This window comes from Lactuca sativa, chromosome 8 (genome assembly GCF_002870075.4).
Source record: "Lactuca sativa cultivar Salinas chromosome 8, Lsat_Salinas_v11, whole genome shotgun sequence".
NCBI lineage: Eukaryota > Viridiplantae > Streptophyta > Magnoliopsida > Asterales > Asteraceae > Lactuca > Lactuca sativa.
The window spans coordinates 200,217,296-200,233,523 of record NC_056630.2 but is presented as its reverse complement, the minus strand read 5'-3'; the positions used below and the strand labels follow the sequence as shown (position 1 = coordinate 200,233,523).

General features: G+C 37.6%; 1 protein-coding gene across 1 annotated transcript; it reads left to right on the top strand.

Moving 5' to 3' along the window:
- The first annotated feature begins 12,658 nt into the window (after positions 1 to 12,658).
- On the top strand, positions 12,659 to 15,080 carry LOC111904642 (lysM domain-containing GPI-anchored protein 2). Its single transcript, XM_023900381.3, has 4 exons — positions 12,659 to 13,452; positions 14,284 to 14,404; positions 14,502 to 14,701; positions 14,780 to 15,080. Exons 1-4 carry the CDS (start codon positions 12,780 to 12,782, stop codon positions 14,875 to 14,877), a joined length of 1,092 nt encoding a protein of 363 aa, XP_023756149.1. The 5' UTR covers positions 12,659 to 12,779; the 3' UTR covers positions 14,878 to 15,080.
- Positions 15,081 to 16,228: the final 1,148 nt, after the last annotated feature.

Sequence of the window (16,228 nt, the reverse complement as noted above, 5' to 3'; positions counted from 1 at the left end):
GATATAAAGAATGTAGAAAATGAAGCTCATACTATCACACCCCAAAACCGGAACGGCGGAAACGTTCTGGGGTGGATGACTTCATATCATGTGTCATATAGTAATCAAAGTACAACAAAAAATTGCATTAATAGTAATAATTTTACATGATTTACATTACAACGTATCAAAGTATACAAGCAAATATAATAAGTACAGCAAGGTACTAAGCCATCTTCATCAACAGCTCCGGGGGTGTACCTGTCTAATTGTTGACCTGAGAATACAAGTTATTTGAAAAGCGAGTATCAGCATTTTTACAAATGCTGGTGAGTTCATAAGTATTTAGTGACATTTATTCAAATAACTTTATAATGTAGTAGTTTAAGTGTTTACAATACATTTGAGTTCTTTCCAGAAAATCCTATATTTTCTTTAATAAAAGCAGCCTTCTACCAAGACTGGTCAGTGTTATGTGGTAAAAAGTAGTTTTCCCTTAATTGTTATCATTATCAAAATACTGAATTTGATTATTAAAGAAAGCAAGAGACATCAGGGAATATCATATGCCTCAGCAGTGAGGACTGCTGACTAAGGCAAGGAATTCATAGACTCCATGAGAGTATCGAACGAACGACACGCCTGGTTCGGTCTAACAAGTGGAGACACAGACCCCAGAAGGTACCAAATGAAAGGTACAGCTGGTAAGGTCTAAAAACAGTGAACACAGACCCCAGACAGTACCAACTGAATGATACGTCTAGCAAGGTCTAAAGCAGTGAATACAGTGAATACAGTGGATACAGTGGATACAGACCCCAGACAGCACCAAATGAATGATGCGTCTAGTAAGGTCTAAAACAAAGAATACAGACCGCAGACAGTATCAAATGAAAGATACATTTTGCAAGGTCAAAACAGTGTGACTCTAAAAAATGGGTTACCAGCATACAGTGTAAATTGCCGGTGAATACCGTTACCTTAAGGCCAATGAATTATAAGGTAACACGGGATACTCGTAACCATACTGACTAGAGTTCCAGATGCCCTACAAGTGTCTATAAAATGTGACATTTGTCACCCGTTGGCTTGGTAGGCCGGGACTGTAGCTAGCAGTCTAGGTGCGGGGTTGTCAATCCCGTATAGATCTATACACACAATGTCCGCTCTCCCTACAGGAGATTCTGGTTACCAACTAGACGACGGAGAAGGCCGTGTCCTGAAGATGCATCCCAAATAGTGGGTAGAGACTTCCAAATAGTGGGTTTCTAATGTAAGTGCTGAACTAGAGGTAGAGACTCATAACTGAATTGACTAAAGTAAACCCATATGTCTATGCTTGTGTACATAATATATAACTAATAAATCAAACGACCTTCAGATGGACATCCGATCCCACCAGACCACATCTCAACGAAGAAAAGGAAATAGGGTGGACAAGCCTTCCTAAGTCCTTCAATCATTATTTATATGCATCTATACAAGCACAGACATACATCTAACTACACTTGAGTGTGTATCAAGTGGAATCATACAGTGGGGAATAATCGACTTGTGAAGTATATACGTACAGTGAAATATCCGAGTCGTGAAGTATAAGCGTACAGTGAAATATCCGAGTCGTGAAGTATAAGCGTACAGAGTGGGATAATCGAATCGTGAAGTATAAGTGTATCACGAAGTAGAGATGTCACAACTGAAAATTTTGAGCCATGTAATCTATACATTCAAGTTAATGGGAATCAAAAATTTCAATCAAATACAACATGCTAGAACTACAAATAGTCATCAAACAATTGGAGACCCTAAAAGTCATTGTTAAGTCCATTTTGGATTAGGACTCCCTTATTGGATCCAAATGGACCAATAAGCTTCCAATTAGACTATCATGGGCTTAGAACCCTAATTGGGCTCTAATTGGACCCACACTAAATTATTTCAACATTTTTGGGCCATATTGGGCCTAGAATGAAATAAATTAATGACTATGAACCATAATTAACCTAATTTGACCCTAACTAGTCATAAAAATCACCTTTAAATTTATTTGGACCAAAAATCACTCAACTTAACCATGTAAATTGGGCTTAAGTATTTAAAGCCCAAACATTCTCTTTTTTCCTCCAATATTTTCGGCCCAAATCAAGCCCAAGAGAAAGGTTTGACTTTCTCATGCCACCTCACTATTAACCAAAGGACTTCCATGCAAGAAACTCATATCTCCATGCAAACATCACCTCAAATATCATTTCTTCTTCTCTCCTCTCTCACTCTCGGCCATACTCACACACACAAACTCACAAAAATCTCTGAACTCTCTCTCAAGAACACTCCCTTCTTCTCCATCCAAAATCTCGAAAAATAGGAAGCATTCAAGGAAGTTCTTCCACAAAAATCATCATCTAAGGTAAGGTTTTGTTTGGATCTATGACTTGTATTCCTTATTTATCAAAAATCTCTTCCTAATCCATGCAAAAATCATGATCTTGCACTCTAGAAACCCCATAATCTTGAAAAGTTCATCAAGGAGTGCAAAGGCCAAAAATCACTTCATTTCTTCCAATCTTTCTTCAAGAACCGAAACTACCCCCTAAGGTGAGCTTCATACCCCCTATTTTCTGTTTTTATGAGTTTTGTGGGGGGGGGGGGAATACAAGTGAAAGTGTAGATCTATATGTGTTTGTATGCCTTGTATGATTTCCATGCTTATATGTATGCTTTTATGTGTTTTAATGTTGGATCTAGCCATAAAACCCCTCAAAACCGAGATATATCTTGTGTTAAATGATTTTAGCTTCAAATATATTTCTAAATACAAAGTGTTTCAAGAAAGATAGCTAAATGGTTTAGTAACAATTTTCTTTAAGCTAAAAACACAAATTTTGGGCCAAAAATGTGAAAAATACAAAATTAAGGGCCCAAATTGACATTTCACAGATTCTGATGGATGAAGTGTGCCAAAACAGTTTCCATAAAACTATTTCTGGAATTATACACAATTAGAGGATTAAAAACATGAATTTCAAGCTTAATGGGCTAAAAATGGAAATTTCGGCCCAATGAGGCCCATTATGCGAATTTTTCTGTTTTGGAGGGCCAAAACTGTGATTTTCTATAAAACAGTGGACTATAAGTGTTCCAAATCCTTTTCAAAGGTTTAAAATGCTTTTTAAATTTAAAAAGGACCAAAGTTGCAAAAATTTTCCAATTTGGGCCAAAATTGTCAAAGTTGCGAAAAGAAGGGATTAAAACCGAGAAAAACTGCATTTTCAGGGACTTAAACTGTTTTCTATGAAAAATATGCTGAAAAATATTAATTTCAATAATTTTTTGTGTTAAAATGTCAAGAAAATTAGTTTAAGGACCAAACCGGGAAGTATTTAATAAAAGGGTTGAAAATGTAAATTTTACAAATAATGAGGGGCTGAAAACAGAAATATTTCAAGGCTAATTCAATATACACAATTTGATTAAATAATAGCATCGCAACTATCGACGAAATACAACACATTACAACACCAAAAGTCGTTGTTAAACGAATTGGCTCGGTCTCGAGCCAATAGAAATCTACAACTACTAACTCTACGACACTACGGTTCATATAAATAATGTTTGGGAACTTAGCTTACATACGAGTGTGCACAGACGTCTACGCACCATCTTCGGGCCCCAAAAGTGTAAAATCTTGCTTGTTGGGCCTAGCTAGCCCAATGACCTGATCTTAAGGCCCGAAGACGCATATTTTCTACGAAGTGTTGAGTTTCACCGACTCGGCACAACGTAGAGGGACTTTCAATGGCTTGTATACCACTGGTCCCCAAGGGTCCTTGGTATTGCTAGAAAAGTCTGCATATTTTACGAGGCGGGTCGGGGACCCCTCGCACGCATATTATCCCCAACCGATTTATAGAGTCATCGAGGCCTTCGTGTCCTCTTTCTCTTCGGATGTGGGACTACACCTAGTCCGGGCGATTGGATAACGCGATTAGTACTGACGACGCCTTCGGGAATCGTTAGTATAACTATAAACTGGGCGTTTGTGTAACGCGGGTTTGTAGTAAATAATCCTGCTCGAGAACCTTCCAACGTCACCTGGGACCGACACTTCTATCTTTGTAATGGTTTCAACGCAACTTAATGGATTTCAAAGGAACTAGGGGAACATCGGGTTTTCCTAGGGTTTTTAATACATACAGATTTGAACTGCATACATCTTCAATGAACATTTTTTTGACACAAGTATAGAAACAAACAAGCATACTTATGGATCTTCACAAACGTTTTCAAAAGCTTTTCTTTTCAGAAAATATCGGATTTTCTGGTGGTTTTTCAAACAATACAAACATTCGATTTCAAACACTACTTATGAACTCACCAACATTTTATATGTTGACGTTTTTCAAAATACTTGTATTCTCAGGGAACCAGTGAATCAAGGGAAATCATATTCAGTGACGGTTGCAGTTTATTTATGTACGAATCAAACAATTTAATTTTTGGGAATGTAATGTTTAAACAATGTATGACATGTAAACACTGCTGGTTGTAATATATTAATGCACGGTGACGAATGTTGTTATGTTTCATATATATTCAATGTTATGGTATTCAATTGAGTCACGACAGCCCCCGGACGTTTCCGTCGTCTGGTTCGGGGGTGTGACAAGAGACGACAATAAGTGAAGTAAGAGCGTCTATCAGGTATAAGCGACTACAAGTATAAGTGAAATAGAGACAATAACAGGTATAAACGCATCACGAAGTGAAAGCGTTATCGAGTAGGAGTTTAAAATACATGAAAGCGAAGCAGCAGTAACAAACAAGTAAAAGTATACATCGTGAAAGGAACTTTGATGAAAACCTTGGAAACCTTTATATTTAGGAAAATCGCATTTGGTGTTCTTGGTAAAGTAAGTTTGAAAGCCTTTAAAATCTTTGGAACCTTTATAAACCAGTTTAAAATGAATTTAGATAAAACAGTATAAGTAAGAGTTTTGAAACCATTGAAATCTCTTTGAAAACCATTATAGTGTCCTACTCGGTAAAACAGTGTACAGTGTGGTAAATCATTGTGCATGCGGGTTATCAATCACATGTGATTGATACGATAACTAGCATGTTTAACTTGTATTCCCCCCTATAAAACATGTAAAAACATTTAAAAAGGTTCATTAAGGGGTATGAACTCACCTGGTGTAAGTAGGTCCGACGAGGGTGTCGGTTGGGCGTTTGGTGTCACGTAAGGACTCGAACACACTCAATGACCTATTTAACATATGATAACGTATGTTCACATAAAATTAGTATATTTAATACAATTAGTATATTTACTCTCCGAGAGTAAACTCCCAAAGCTTAGTTTACGGCCCAGGGACATCTCACCATGAGTTTACGGCCGTAAACTCATGGTGAGGGGATCTAGTGTGTTTTAAGGCTTCTAACTTGTTCATGGAATTATTCTAGGTCCAAAACTATATAGTATGAGTGATTTTAAGGTCTTTAAGGGCATCTTAATGGAGTTTACGGCCCAGGGACAACTCCTAAGGGAGTTTACGGCCGTAAAATCTTATTCTTTGAGTTTATTGAAGTTTCAAGCCCCTAAATCACTTCTAGTAATTTATTCAAGGCTATGGGGGTGTTTGGGGTTCCAAGAGTGCATTCCTTTAGAGTTTATGGTCCAAATGACCATCCCTTGGGAGTTTACGGCCGTAAGCTCTATGGCTTGGCCGTGAACTCTCATACACCCTCAACTCTTTGATTTTAAGCCCTTGTTTCAACCCTAGGATTTTCTAGTGAAAGTATAAGGCCATTTAGGGGACAATTACTACCATTTTAGCAGGTTTAGGGGTGTTTATGGCCTAGGCACTTGCTTGGGCTGTAAACTCCATGTTACCCCATATTTCCTTGTTTTTAAATGATCTAAACCCGAAATAGAAAGTCCCTTAATTATGTCTTAAGCCTAAGGGTGGTTTGGGAGTGTTTTTGGGGCATTTTAGCATGGATTAGAGGTGTTTACGGCCTTCGCATATGCCTGGGCCGTAAACTCTCTTTTATGCCTCAAAATAATTGTTTTAATTGATCAAACACTCCTAGGCTAAATCCTCAATTTATTTTCAAGCTTTTAGGGACAATTTAGGGTCTTTTTGGCCTCATTTAAGGTGTTTACGGCCTAAGGAGGAGCTTAGGCCGTAAACTCCTCTTCTATAGCTTCTAAGTCTGATTTTTGGGCTATAAACACAAAGCATAATGTTTAGAATAAGCTAGGGTAAGCGGACTTACGATTTGGAAGCGTTTGGTTGCGGATTCGGGTCGAAAACGAGTCTAGAGAGAGAGTATAGAGAGAGAGAGAGAGGGTGGAAAAGCTCCAAATGGAGTTTACTCCCCCTTATATATGGGTGGGAGTTGGAGCTCAGTGGAATTCTACCCGATACTGCCGTTAAACGGGGCTTTTGGTCGCACCCGATTTAGTGGTCGTAATAATAAAAACTAACTTTTTCCGAATAAATGGAATATGTGTGTTATGTGTTTTTATTCCCTTTTATCATGACTTAACGGCATATTAAATATAAACAAATGAAATGTTTATTTAATTGACGACCTCTAATTAACGGAACTTTTATAAACTGGAATATTCTGTTAACGGTAACGGGGAAAATGTAACGGAACAACTTGGGTTGTCACACATACGCAGAAGATACGGAAGAAACTTAGGGTCCACTCTATGATAAAACCCCTATAAATAAAGAGTGAATACTTCATATTTTCTTCGCACCATAAGTCTTTCTTTCTCTCTCTAACTTCTCTCTAGACTCCCCAAACCCCTCTAAATCCCTAGTAACCTCAAGTTGCTAGAGGAAAGGTTCGGAGCGCCGGAAGGCTCCGAGAAAAAGAGCTTTTCGGCTCAGAAGCTCTGCTCCAACGGAACCAGGTTTTTAGCAAAACCCGCTGTAAGTGAGATACGCCTACCCTGCTTTAAATATAGCTTATAGTTAAATATAATATCATTATTATGAACCTATAAATATAATTTATCAGTGATTCAAAGTCGTTGTACTGATTGAACTACTTACGGGAGAGGTGTCTAGAATGGTCACATTGGGTTTGGTTGTTGGATTTCAGAAAAGTTGTATGCCGAAATGGTCTTGCTTCCCAACTGTCCTGCCTGACTGATCCTTACTTGATAGATCATGAAGTAGACTCTGAGTTACTGACGAATCTAGAATAATAATTAGTCGCAATAAGCATTATACTAAAGTCTAGTGGTAATAATACTAGGTTTCGTCGAAGGAAATCATATTGTTAAGAAGCGAAGGGCTGCTCGAACTTCGAGTCGTCACTTTAACAAGTTAGTGCATAGTTACTTTCATATTACACATAGATATGAAGTATTTTATATAAATTACGTGCTATGTGTGCATATTATCTTTTTACTTGATATTTATGTTTGATGAACATTTTTATACAAGTTTTAAATGATTTAAACTGTATATGTATTTTATATCTATAAAATATGTTGGGTAAAACATGGGTAGATGTAATAGACGATGTGTGATAAAATGATGAGATACCTCGATGTTTTAAGATGATCCAGTCATCTAGCGGATTATAGATGACAACCACGGACTATTCTAGACAGTCCGGTGGAACGCTAGCAGGCTCGCAACATGTAGGTGTTTATTTGAAGTTAGTGTTCACCAGCAGTACTCCATCCTCCACATGGTTGCCTTATTTGACATAAATTGCTGAGGAACCCCCAACGCAACGTTGTCGCCCGATGAAAGTCCTTAGACTAGCTCTCTTGTGTTAGATGTTTTAGGGACATAAAGTGAGGATAACGGGAACGGGTGTAATCGGGTTTGTGTGGTTGATAAAGTTAATAAACTTATTTATTGTGGGTTGAAAACCCTATGTGCTCACCAGACTCCCAAGCCTGACCCACTCAGTTTCTTGTATTACAGGTAGTGGCACATGAGCATAGATATGATGTTGGGATGAGGGATTACGGATTATAGGTATGTAAATATGAAATAATGTAGTAAGACTTATATTGTACTGTTTATGCTTTTGATTTGTATCGAGCATGACATCCTAAGGTTTTTAATGAAATACATTTCTTCGAAAATGCTTTGATAAATCTTTTTCATATTTTATTTTGGGAACGAATTCCGCAACCGTTTTCTTTAAAATGTTACTCTGATTTTTAAGCAAAGCATAAACAAAATCGGTCTTTTCTGGTCGTGAAAATAGGGATGTCACACACACACGCACACACACACATACACACACACACACACATATATATATATATATATATATATATATATATATATATATATATATATATATATATATATATATATATATATATATATATATAATATATGTAACGACCCAATTTTTTAATTAAATTTTTTATTTTTAATTTACCAAAACAATTCCAATAAACCACCAAATCTGAAGAATAATTGTTTTCAAATCCATAACAATAACAATTTTATTTCAAATATCAGAGTGTCCCAACAGAAAACGACAGAGAGAGTGCATGTTGCGACATCAAGCCTTGCCCTTGCCCTTAGGCTCAGAAGTATCTGAGAGAGCGCTACAGGCAACGTTAACAGCAACTGGTGGCTTTTTCTTCTTCATACCCGACGTCCCAACGTCCTCCTTCCTCCTCGGCCTCAATAGCAGCGGGAACAATAGCGCACTGATAGTGGTGGTGGCGCTCCAACGGTGAAGTAGCGGGTGGTGGATGAAGCCTCATATAACGGCGGCTGAAGAAGGAGAAGGAGTAGAAGGACGGTCGTCCGGTGACCCATGGCGATGCAATCGGTGGCGGCGTCTGGATGACAATAGTGAAGGTGGCGGCTGAAGACATCCTTCATAGGGTTAGGGTTTGAAGCGGGAGGGTGACGGGTTATATACCCTGATCCCCCAAACTTACCTCCATAATGACAAGTTTAGCCCCTCCCTTCCCTCATTTCTTTCAAAATAAATCCATATTTTACCCTTTTAACCCTGCCTCCTGAAACCTTCTACAAATTAAGTCCGAATTTTACGATTTAGCCCCCGCCTTCTGAAATCTCTTTCACATCCAGTCCCAAAATGTTACCGCATCCCCTTCTTCCATAAATCCTTACATATTATGTCCAAATAATACCAAGACCCCCTGACTTCTAAAATCCTATGCAAAACAAGTCCTGAAATTACACTTTAACCCCCGATTAATCTAAATTATAACATTCGGCTCCCCAAAACCAACACTCCACTAAATAATATGGATTTAGGGAGACTATTTGTTCATCACTTTTATCTATTTATTTATTAAATAAACAGAATGTTACACATAAAGTTGGCACCTTGTAACAGCCCGGAATTTCAAATATTGATATAATTATGATTTGGGGGTGTTTTAAGAGGGGACTCGGCGAGTTGGAGCCTAGACTCGCCGAGTAGGATCGCAGACTTGGTCGCGGGATCGCGACTGGACTCGACGAGTCCAGATATGGACTCGGCGAGTCGACGCTGTTCAGCGGAAACCCTAACCGTTCAGGTTTGGGACGTATAAGAGGCACTTATGGGCCGTCATTGTTCATTTTGGCCTTCTGAGAAGAACCCTAAATCGATTGGGTGCATCTGGAGCAAAGTTTAAGGGCCATTGTTGATCTTGGAAGGGTTGTGGTGCAAGGAAGAGAAGGGCTTGGCTAAAGGAACAACAAGGGAGTCACGTTCTGAGGATTTGGGGACACAGAGGGCACATTATTCAGGTAAGAACTCGAATTATCCTCTGCTATGTTGATGTGTTACGGAATTAGGGTTTATGGAACTCCTTTGTGATTAGATTAAGTGTTACCCTTGTTACCCAAACGACTATAACCCTGTATTAGGACCTTAGAGGTCCAGAAGGTCCCATGCTTGTGTATTTCGGGGCAATACTTATCTCAGGAAGCAGTTTGATCGACTGCATGGCATGGACTCGACGAGTCTGATGAACAGACTCGGCGAGTAGTTTGAAGAATAACTGGGACTCGTCGAGTTGTTCTTCAGACTCGGCGAGTTGAGTCGGGGTGGCCCCGCGATTCTTCCAGGAGGAACTCGTCGAGTAAAAAGGGGATACTCGACGTGTAGAAAGGGTGTCTTAAGGAATCGGTGAGTTAAGGGCGAGTGGACTCAGAATCGTTGAACTCGGCGAGTCTTGGGGTGACTCGGCGAGTTAGGTCGCGGGTTGAGTGAAGTTCTGAGCCTGGGGACTCGGCGAGTCTTAGGGTTGACTCGGCGAGTAGGGTCAGTCAGGGGTTGACTTTGACCTTGTCTTTGACCAAGGATTTACCAGTGGTTTCAAGGGTATTTTGGTAATTGTTGTTATTGTTTGAGTTCAGTGCATTGGTGACTATTCAGAGGTGGAGATCGTATCAGTGATCGGAGCAGCTTGAGCTATCTGTTCAGTCGGCAGTTTCGAGGTGAGTTATCCTCACTATATCGCTAGGGTTTATGGCACCAATGCCAACCCTTTTATCGGATGGAAATCCGGGTAGTTGTCAGTTGTTATATGTTATGGGCCGGAAGGCAATATATGTTATGGGCCGGAAGGCATTACTATGTGGACCGGAAGGTCATGGCCTGGAAAGGCGTATGTATGCATTTAGTATGTTGACTGATTCATAGGGTAATGTTATGATAGTGACCGGCTAGACCAGTATCTTGTTAGAGTAATGCTATGATATGTGATCTGTGATCGATTGTTGTCTATGAACTGTTATATGATTGTTTGTTATGTTATATGTGCATTTTATGCTTATGGGCCGGAAGGCAATATGTTATGGGCCGGAAGGCGATATGTTATGGGCCGGAAGGCGATTATGTTGTGTGATGGACCGGAAGGTCGGCGTGGGTAGGACCGGAAGGTTTACCCAGCAGGGACGGAAGTCCCCTGAGACACATGGACCGGAAGGTCAGGGCCTGGAAAGGCGTATATGTGGTTGGTATTCTGGGGGTATCTCACTAAGCTTTCGGGCTTACAGTTGTGGTTTTATGTTTCAGGTTCTCAAGAGTCTGTAGCAAGGCAAAGGCGTGATCGTACCGTTCCTCGCGTTGGTGTTTTATGAATTGAACCTGGGAAATTACTCTGTTTAATAATGTATTGAAAACCTTTTTGCAACAATGTTAATAAAATGGGTGATTTTGAAAAGTTTTAATTGTTTTGAAATTTTGGATGTTACACACCTTTATGGCAAATGAGTCCATGAAGACCTTAGATCTGAAAGAATAAGCCTTTGGGGTGCCCTAATCCCATCATCCATCCAAACCATGGCTAAAAACATAACAATTTAACCCCAAAAGAGATGTAAACATCTAGCAATCAAGATGGAAGCTTGATACCTTAAAAGCTTGGCAAACAAGGTGGTAATTATGGATCCAAGACCTCCTCTTCAGGCTAAGCAACTTCTAGCTTCTTCAACTCCTTCAAAATACACAAAAAATGAACACCAAAAGCTCTCCAAAGGCTCACACATTTAACAATGGAAGCTAAGACTCGATTGGGTTTCTGCACAGTAGAGGCTAATATGGAGGCTAACACTTGGGACTTAATGACATTATATAGGGCTTGAACCCTAAAAATTAGGGTTTTAGGTCTGAGCATGTACGTTGCGTGTACATCCTTGTATGCAGCGCGTACGTGCATGCCTTCGCGATTTACTTTAGACCAACTACGCCTCACATACACCAGGCTTACGCCCTGCGTACAGCCTCAACTAAGCCTACACATAGAAGGCTTAAATCACTAAGCCCAAAGCAACATAGTTGATTAAGACAATTAAATAAATAATATCTTAGAACCATCGGGTGTTACAGTAGCATTGTGGCCAGTTCATGGTACCTCTATTTATAGGGGAGTAATAAATTTTTCAACTTGGATAATTATTTGGTCACTAAGTTATTATCCATAAGATTTGAATTTCAAATCTTATACTTTAAACCCCTTGCGATCTACATGTGTATATTAATTTATTAATCACTAATAAATTACTAAACTAAATCACCATTATTTTATTTTGTCAATTATTGCTTAAATATGTTGTTGCGCGCAAACTAAAAGAATTTGTTATTAATAGTAACATACCCAAACTACTATGAAACGGTGGACATACTTCTAATAGTGTGTGATTTGGCATCAAAATAATGTAAAATATAAGATTTGATGCACTCATTAAGATATTCATTTTGTGTTTTGCGATATCAATATTAAAATTCACAAGAATATCTCTCAAACCTCTATTTTATTTTTATGCTTATTTTTCAAAGATAGATATATCCAAAGAGAATAAAAAAGAGAAGATTTTCAAACCAAATTTCATTTTTCTTAACATCTATTTCCAAGTCCTCGAGGAATTATTCCCACGAATTAGTGGTTTTTCCATTGATTAGTCTACAAGAATATAATGGCAATATAGTTTTTGAAAAGACAACCAACAAAAATAATGGATCAAACATATAAGCATAAATTTAACTAAACACGTATAAACTAATATATTTATTAAACCACAATAATCATGCATTCATATGACATATTTTTATCATTTTTTATAAAAGTTTAAATATATTTGGCCCCAATTTCGACATATTTGTCAAAAATAAATGGAAGTCTTAAAACCTCAAAAGTCTCCCACCAAGTCAACATTTCCCCATTTACAATTCCAAAATCCAAATAGACTTCTTCCCCTTCCCCCAACTTTCCTTCCACCATTTATATACCCTCGAAGCTCTTTCCATTGCAAGCACACAATATCTTACAAAGAGAAAACATGGGGTTTTCCAACATGGTTTTCTTCCCCATATTGTTTTTACTCTGTTCCATCTTCTCCATTCAATCAACTGCACAAACACCAAGTTTAGGTTTCCGATGCTCAAACACCACCTCCACCGCCACATGCAACTCACTCATCGACTACAAACTCCCAAACACCACCACCCTCGCTTCCATCCTCAGACTCTTCGAAATCAAAAACCTCCGCTCTCTCCTCGCCGCCAACAACCTCCCAATCACAACCCCACAAACCCAAACCTTCCCCGCCTCCCAAATCCTCAAAATCCCCTTCCCCTGCGCCTGCCGTGACGGTTCCGGAATCTCCAACCGCCGTCCGATATACACCGTGGTTCCCGACGACGGTCTATTCCATATCGCCGCCGAGGTGTTTTCTAACCTCGTGACGTACCCGCAGATCCAGTCTGTTAATAATATATCCGATCCGAATACTATATTGGTGGGTCAGAAGCTCTGGATTCCATTGCCGTGTAGCTGCGATGAAGTTAATGGGGATACGGTGGTGCATTATGGATACTTGGTGCCCGCCGGGAGCACCGTCAGTGGGATTGCGGAGCAGTTTAGTACGACGGAGAGCACGTTGTTGAATCTGAATGGGATGAACAGCTCTGCAAACTTGCTAGCTGATTCGATTCTTGATGTTCCTCTTAAAGGTAATCGATTGTTTTTCATTTTTGTTATATGGATCTATCTGTTTGATCATCGATTTTGCAACAAAAGGGCATTATTGGGATTAAATAATTTTAGCCAAACAATTTTCAGTTTAACATATTTTAAGAAAGTGCGAAGATACTTGTTATCCATATGGCTTAATTTCCTAATATTAATTATGATATGCAAGATATCTTTTTCAATTTTCATGATCAGTGATTCTTTTTTAATATTTAAACGAAAATGTCAAACAATAGTCATATTAAGTATATGGGTAGAATGGGTATTTTTTAATTTTTGTTTATGTTTGAATAGTTTGACCGAAGTCTAATGTTTGACTGATTATGACATGTCTAAAGACCAAAAATAGTCTTTGATAATCGAGTTTTTTTTTACAAAAAGGATTAAAAAAGAATATAGTAGTTTATTTAGGTCAAAACAAAAATGAAGGTAAAATAGGTTGTATAACTTTTTAATCAATCTAATTCTTTTCATTTCAAACTTTCCTTTTTGATAAGTTTTTACATCGAAATCACTTATTCATCTATCTGGAAGGATATTTTGGTACTTTTCTAAATAAAGGAGACAATCACATGTCGACAAGGTCCACAAACTTTAAGGCAGTAGTAATAACGACAAATTGTTATTTTTTATTTTTATTTTTATTGCATTCATCTTCTTGTTGTATATACCTTTGTGTGATTTTATCGATTGCCTCTATCCTAATTCACACGTCTTTTGAAAACAAAAGTCTTGTATGTGGGCCCATATGGTGTTATTTTTTAAACTTAATAAACATTTATTCCACTAATACTTTTGTTGTTTTTTAACAGTTTGTACATCATCGGTGCAAAATAACTCTTCGGACTACCCTTTACTCGTCCCAAATGGTACTTACGTTTTTACGGCTAACAGTTGTGTCCGATGCCAATGCAATGCTGCGAATAATTGGATGTAAGTCAACACATCAAATTCTAACTCAAATCATTTTATTTTTTCAAATATTATTTTTAAATTGTTATAATTATTTTTATGTTTTTTGTTTTTTTAGATTGGACTGCAAGCCATCGGGGATTAAGTTGCCACGAGGGCAAACTTGTCCTTCCATGCAATGTGTGGGGACCGCTTTTGATTTGGGCAACACCACTTCGGATTCTAATTGTAGCCTTTCAAGATGTTCGTATGCGGGATACATAAATGGCACCATTGAAACTACTCTTACTCAAGAGTCTACTTGTCCAAGTAGTCCAGGTAAATTTAAACTGTCTGACAAATATCTACTAAATAAAATGTTACGTTTCTTAATGTATTTTTATGTGGTGTAAACAGGTGGAAATAACAACACCCCTTCAGGAAATGGTTCGAATGGTTTAAGATCGAGCTTTATTGTTGGTGTATTATTGATCGCTTTTCATCTTCTCAAGTGAGATAAATATATACCCGTGAATTTTTACAGTGATGTAGTAGTTAGTATCCATGAAGCTAGTATTATCACGGTTTTTTGTTTTCTTGCAATTTTCATGGAATGTTGTTTATTAGAGGGAAGATTTTGGTTAATATTTGGTGTTTGATCATTTTGAGTTTTGTATATGTAACACGATTGCCTAATAATGTTGGTTCTTGTTCTTCAGATTCTTTTTTGATCCTCCAACTTCTTTAGAATCTTTTCCCTTTTCACTCATGCTAACTTTGTGTCCTACATTTCCTAATAGAAAGTGTATTACCATTTTTTTTTTTAAATATTTAACATCCCAATTGGAGCCTTGAACATTGAAAAATAGTTAATACCCAATCTCCCCATAAAAGACATGGTAAAAGTTTAAGTGATAAAGTTTAGACCTACTAACTTGACAATTTCTTCTCAAACTTCTCCAATATTTTTTGCAAACTTTCTCTATTAACCATGTCATCAATAATAGCAAGATCAAGATGAATCCTCAACAAATTGGCTATAATCTTTGCCTTCACGAAACAAACACCAATTTTGTACATATTATTTTTATTAAAAAATATATTTAACCCAGCCAAGTTTCCCGAATAAAAGCACCTTAGAATTCGAATAAGACCCATAACATTATAATTTGACAAATCCTCTAAAAAATTGCATCATTCCACCAAAAAATGTGAAAAGACATAAATTCAGTGAGCCCATCTTAACACCTTTAAAAGGCCCTTTAATTTGGTCCGTTGACATGATCGCATCATTGTAAATTATCTATATTGACTATGATCCATTGGGCAATATGAATAAAATGGAGATAATGGGTCGTCTTACCGAAGACCATTTGTTATCTTAAATCAACACTACGTGAAACGTTGACAAGAATCGAAATACAATATTTGATTAATGAAGACAAAGCTTTATAATTAATCAGAAAATCCCATAATTTTCATCATCGAAGGAAAATGTGACCAACAAATCGAGTCATATGCGTCTTCTTTAGATCAACTTTAGAAAAAAAGAAAAAATTTTCCTGCCTCTTGAGGGAAAATGAAAGAATTTCGTAAAAAAGACACTCGTATATGACAAAATAAGATAAAATTTTGAACTTATAATTTGGAGTCCAAAACAAATATATTTTATTTGAAGGTTAGGCCAAATAACCCATGCTGATAAATGCTGTGTTTAAAGTTCACTATTTTTTTCGTGTACTTATGTAATTATGTGTTCTTTATTATATAACTAGGTGGGGAACCCCCGCGTTGCGGGTCGGATGCGACAGGTCTTTCAGCAAAATTGAAATATAAACAAAATAACTTTAAATTTTAAGAATGACT

Coding starts and splice junctions, on each gene's coding strand:
- LOC111904642 (XM_023900381.3), top strand. CDS start 12,780: ATGGGGTTTTCCAACATGGTTTTCTTCCCCATATTGTTTTTACTCTGT. Junction 13,453..14,283: donor TCTTGATGTTCCTCTTAAAG/GTAATCGATTGT, acceptor GTTTTTTAACAG/TTTGTACATCATCGGTGCAA. Junction 14,405..14,501: donor AATGCTGCGAATAATTGGAT/GTAAGTCAACAC, acceptor TTGTTTTTTTAG/ATTGGACTGCAAGCCATCGG.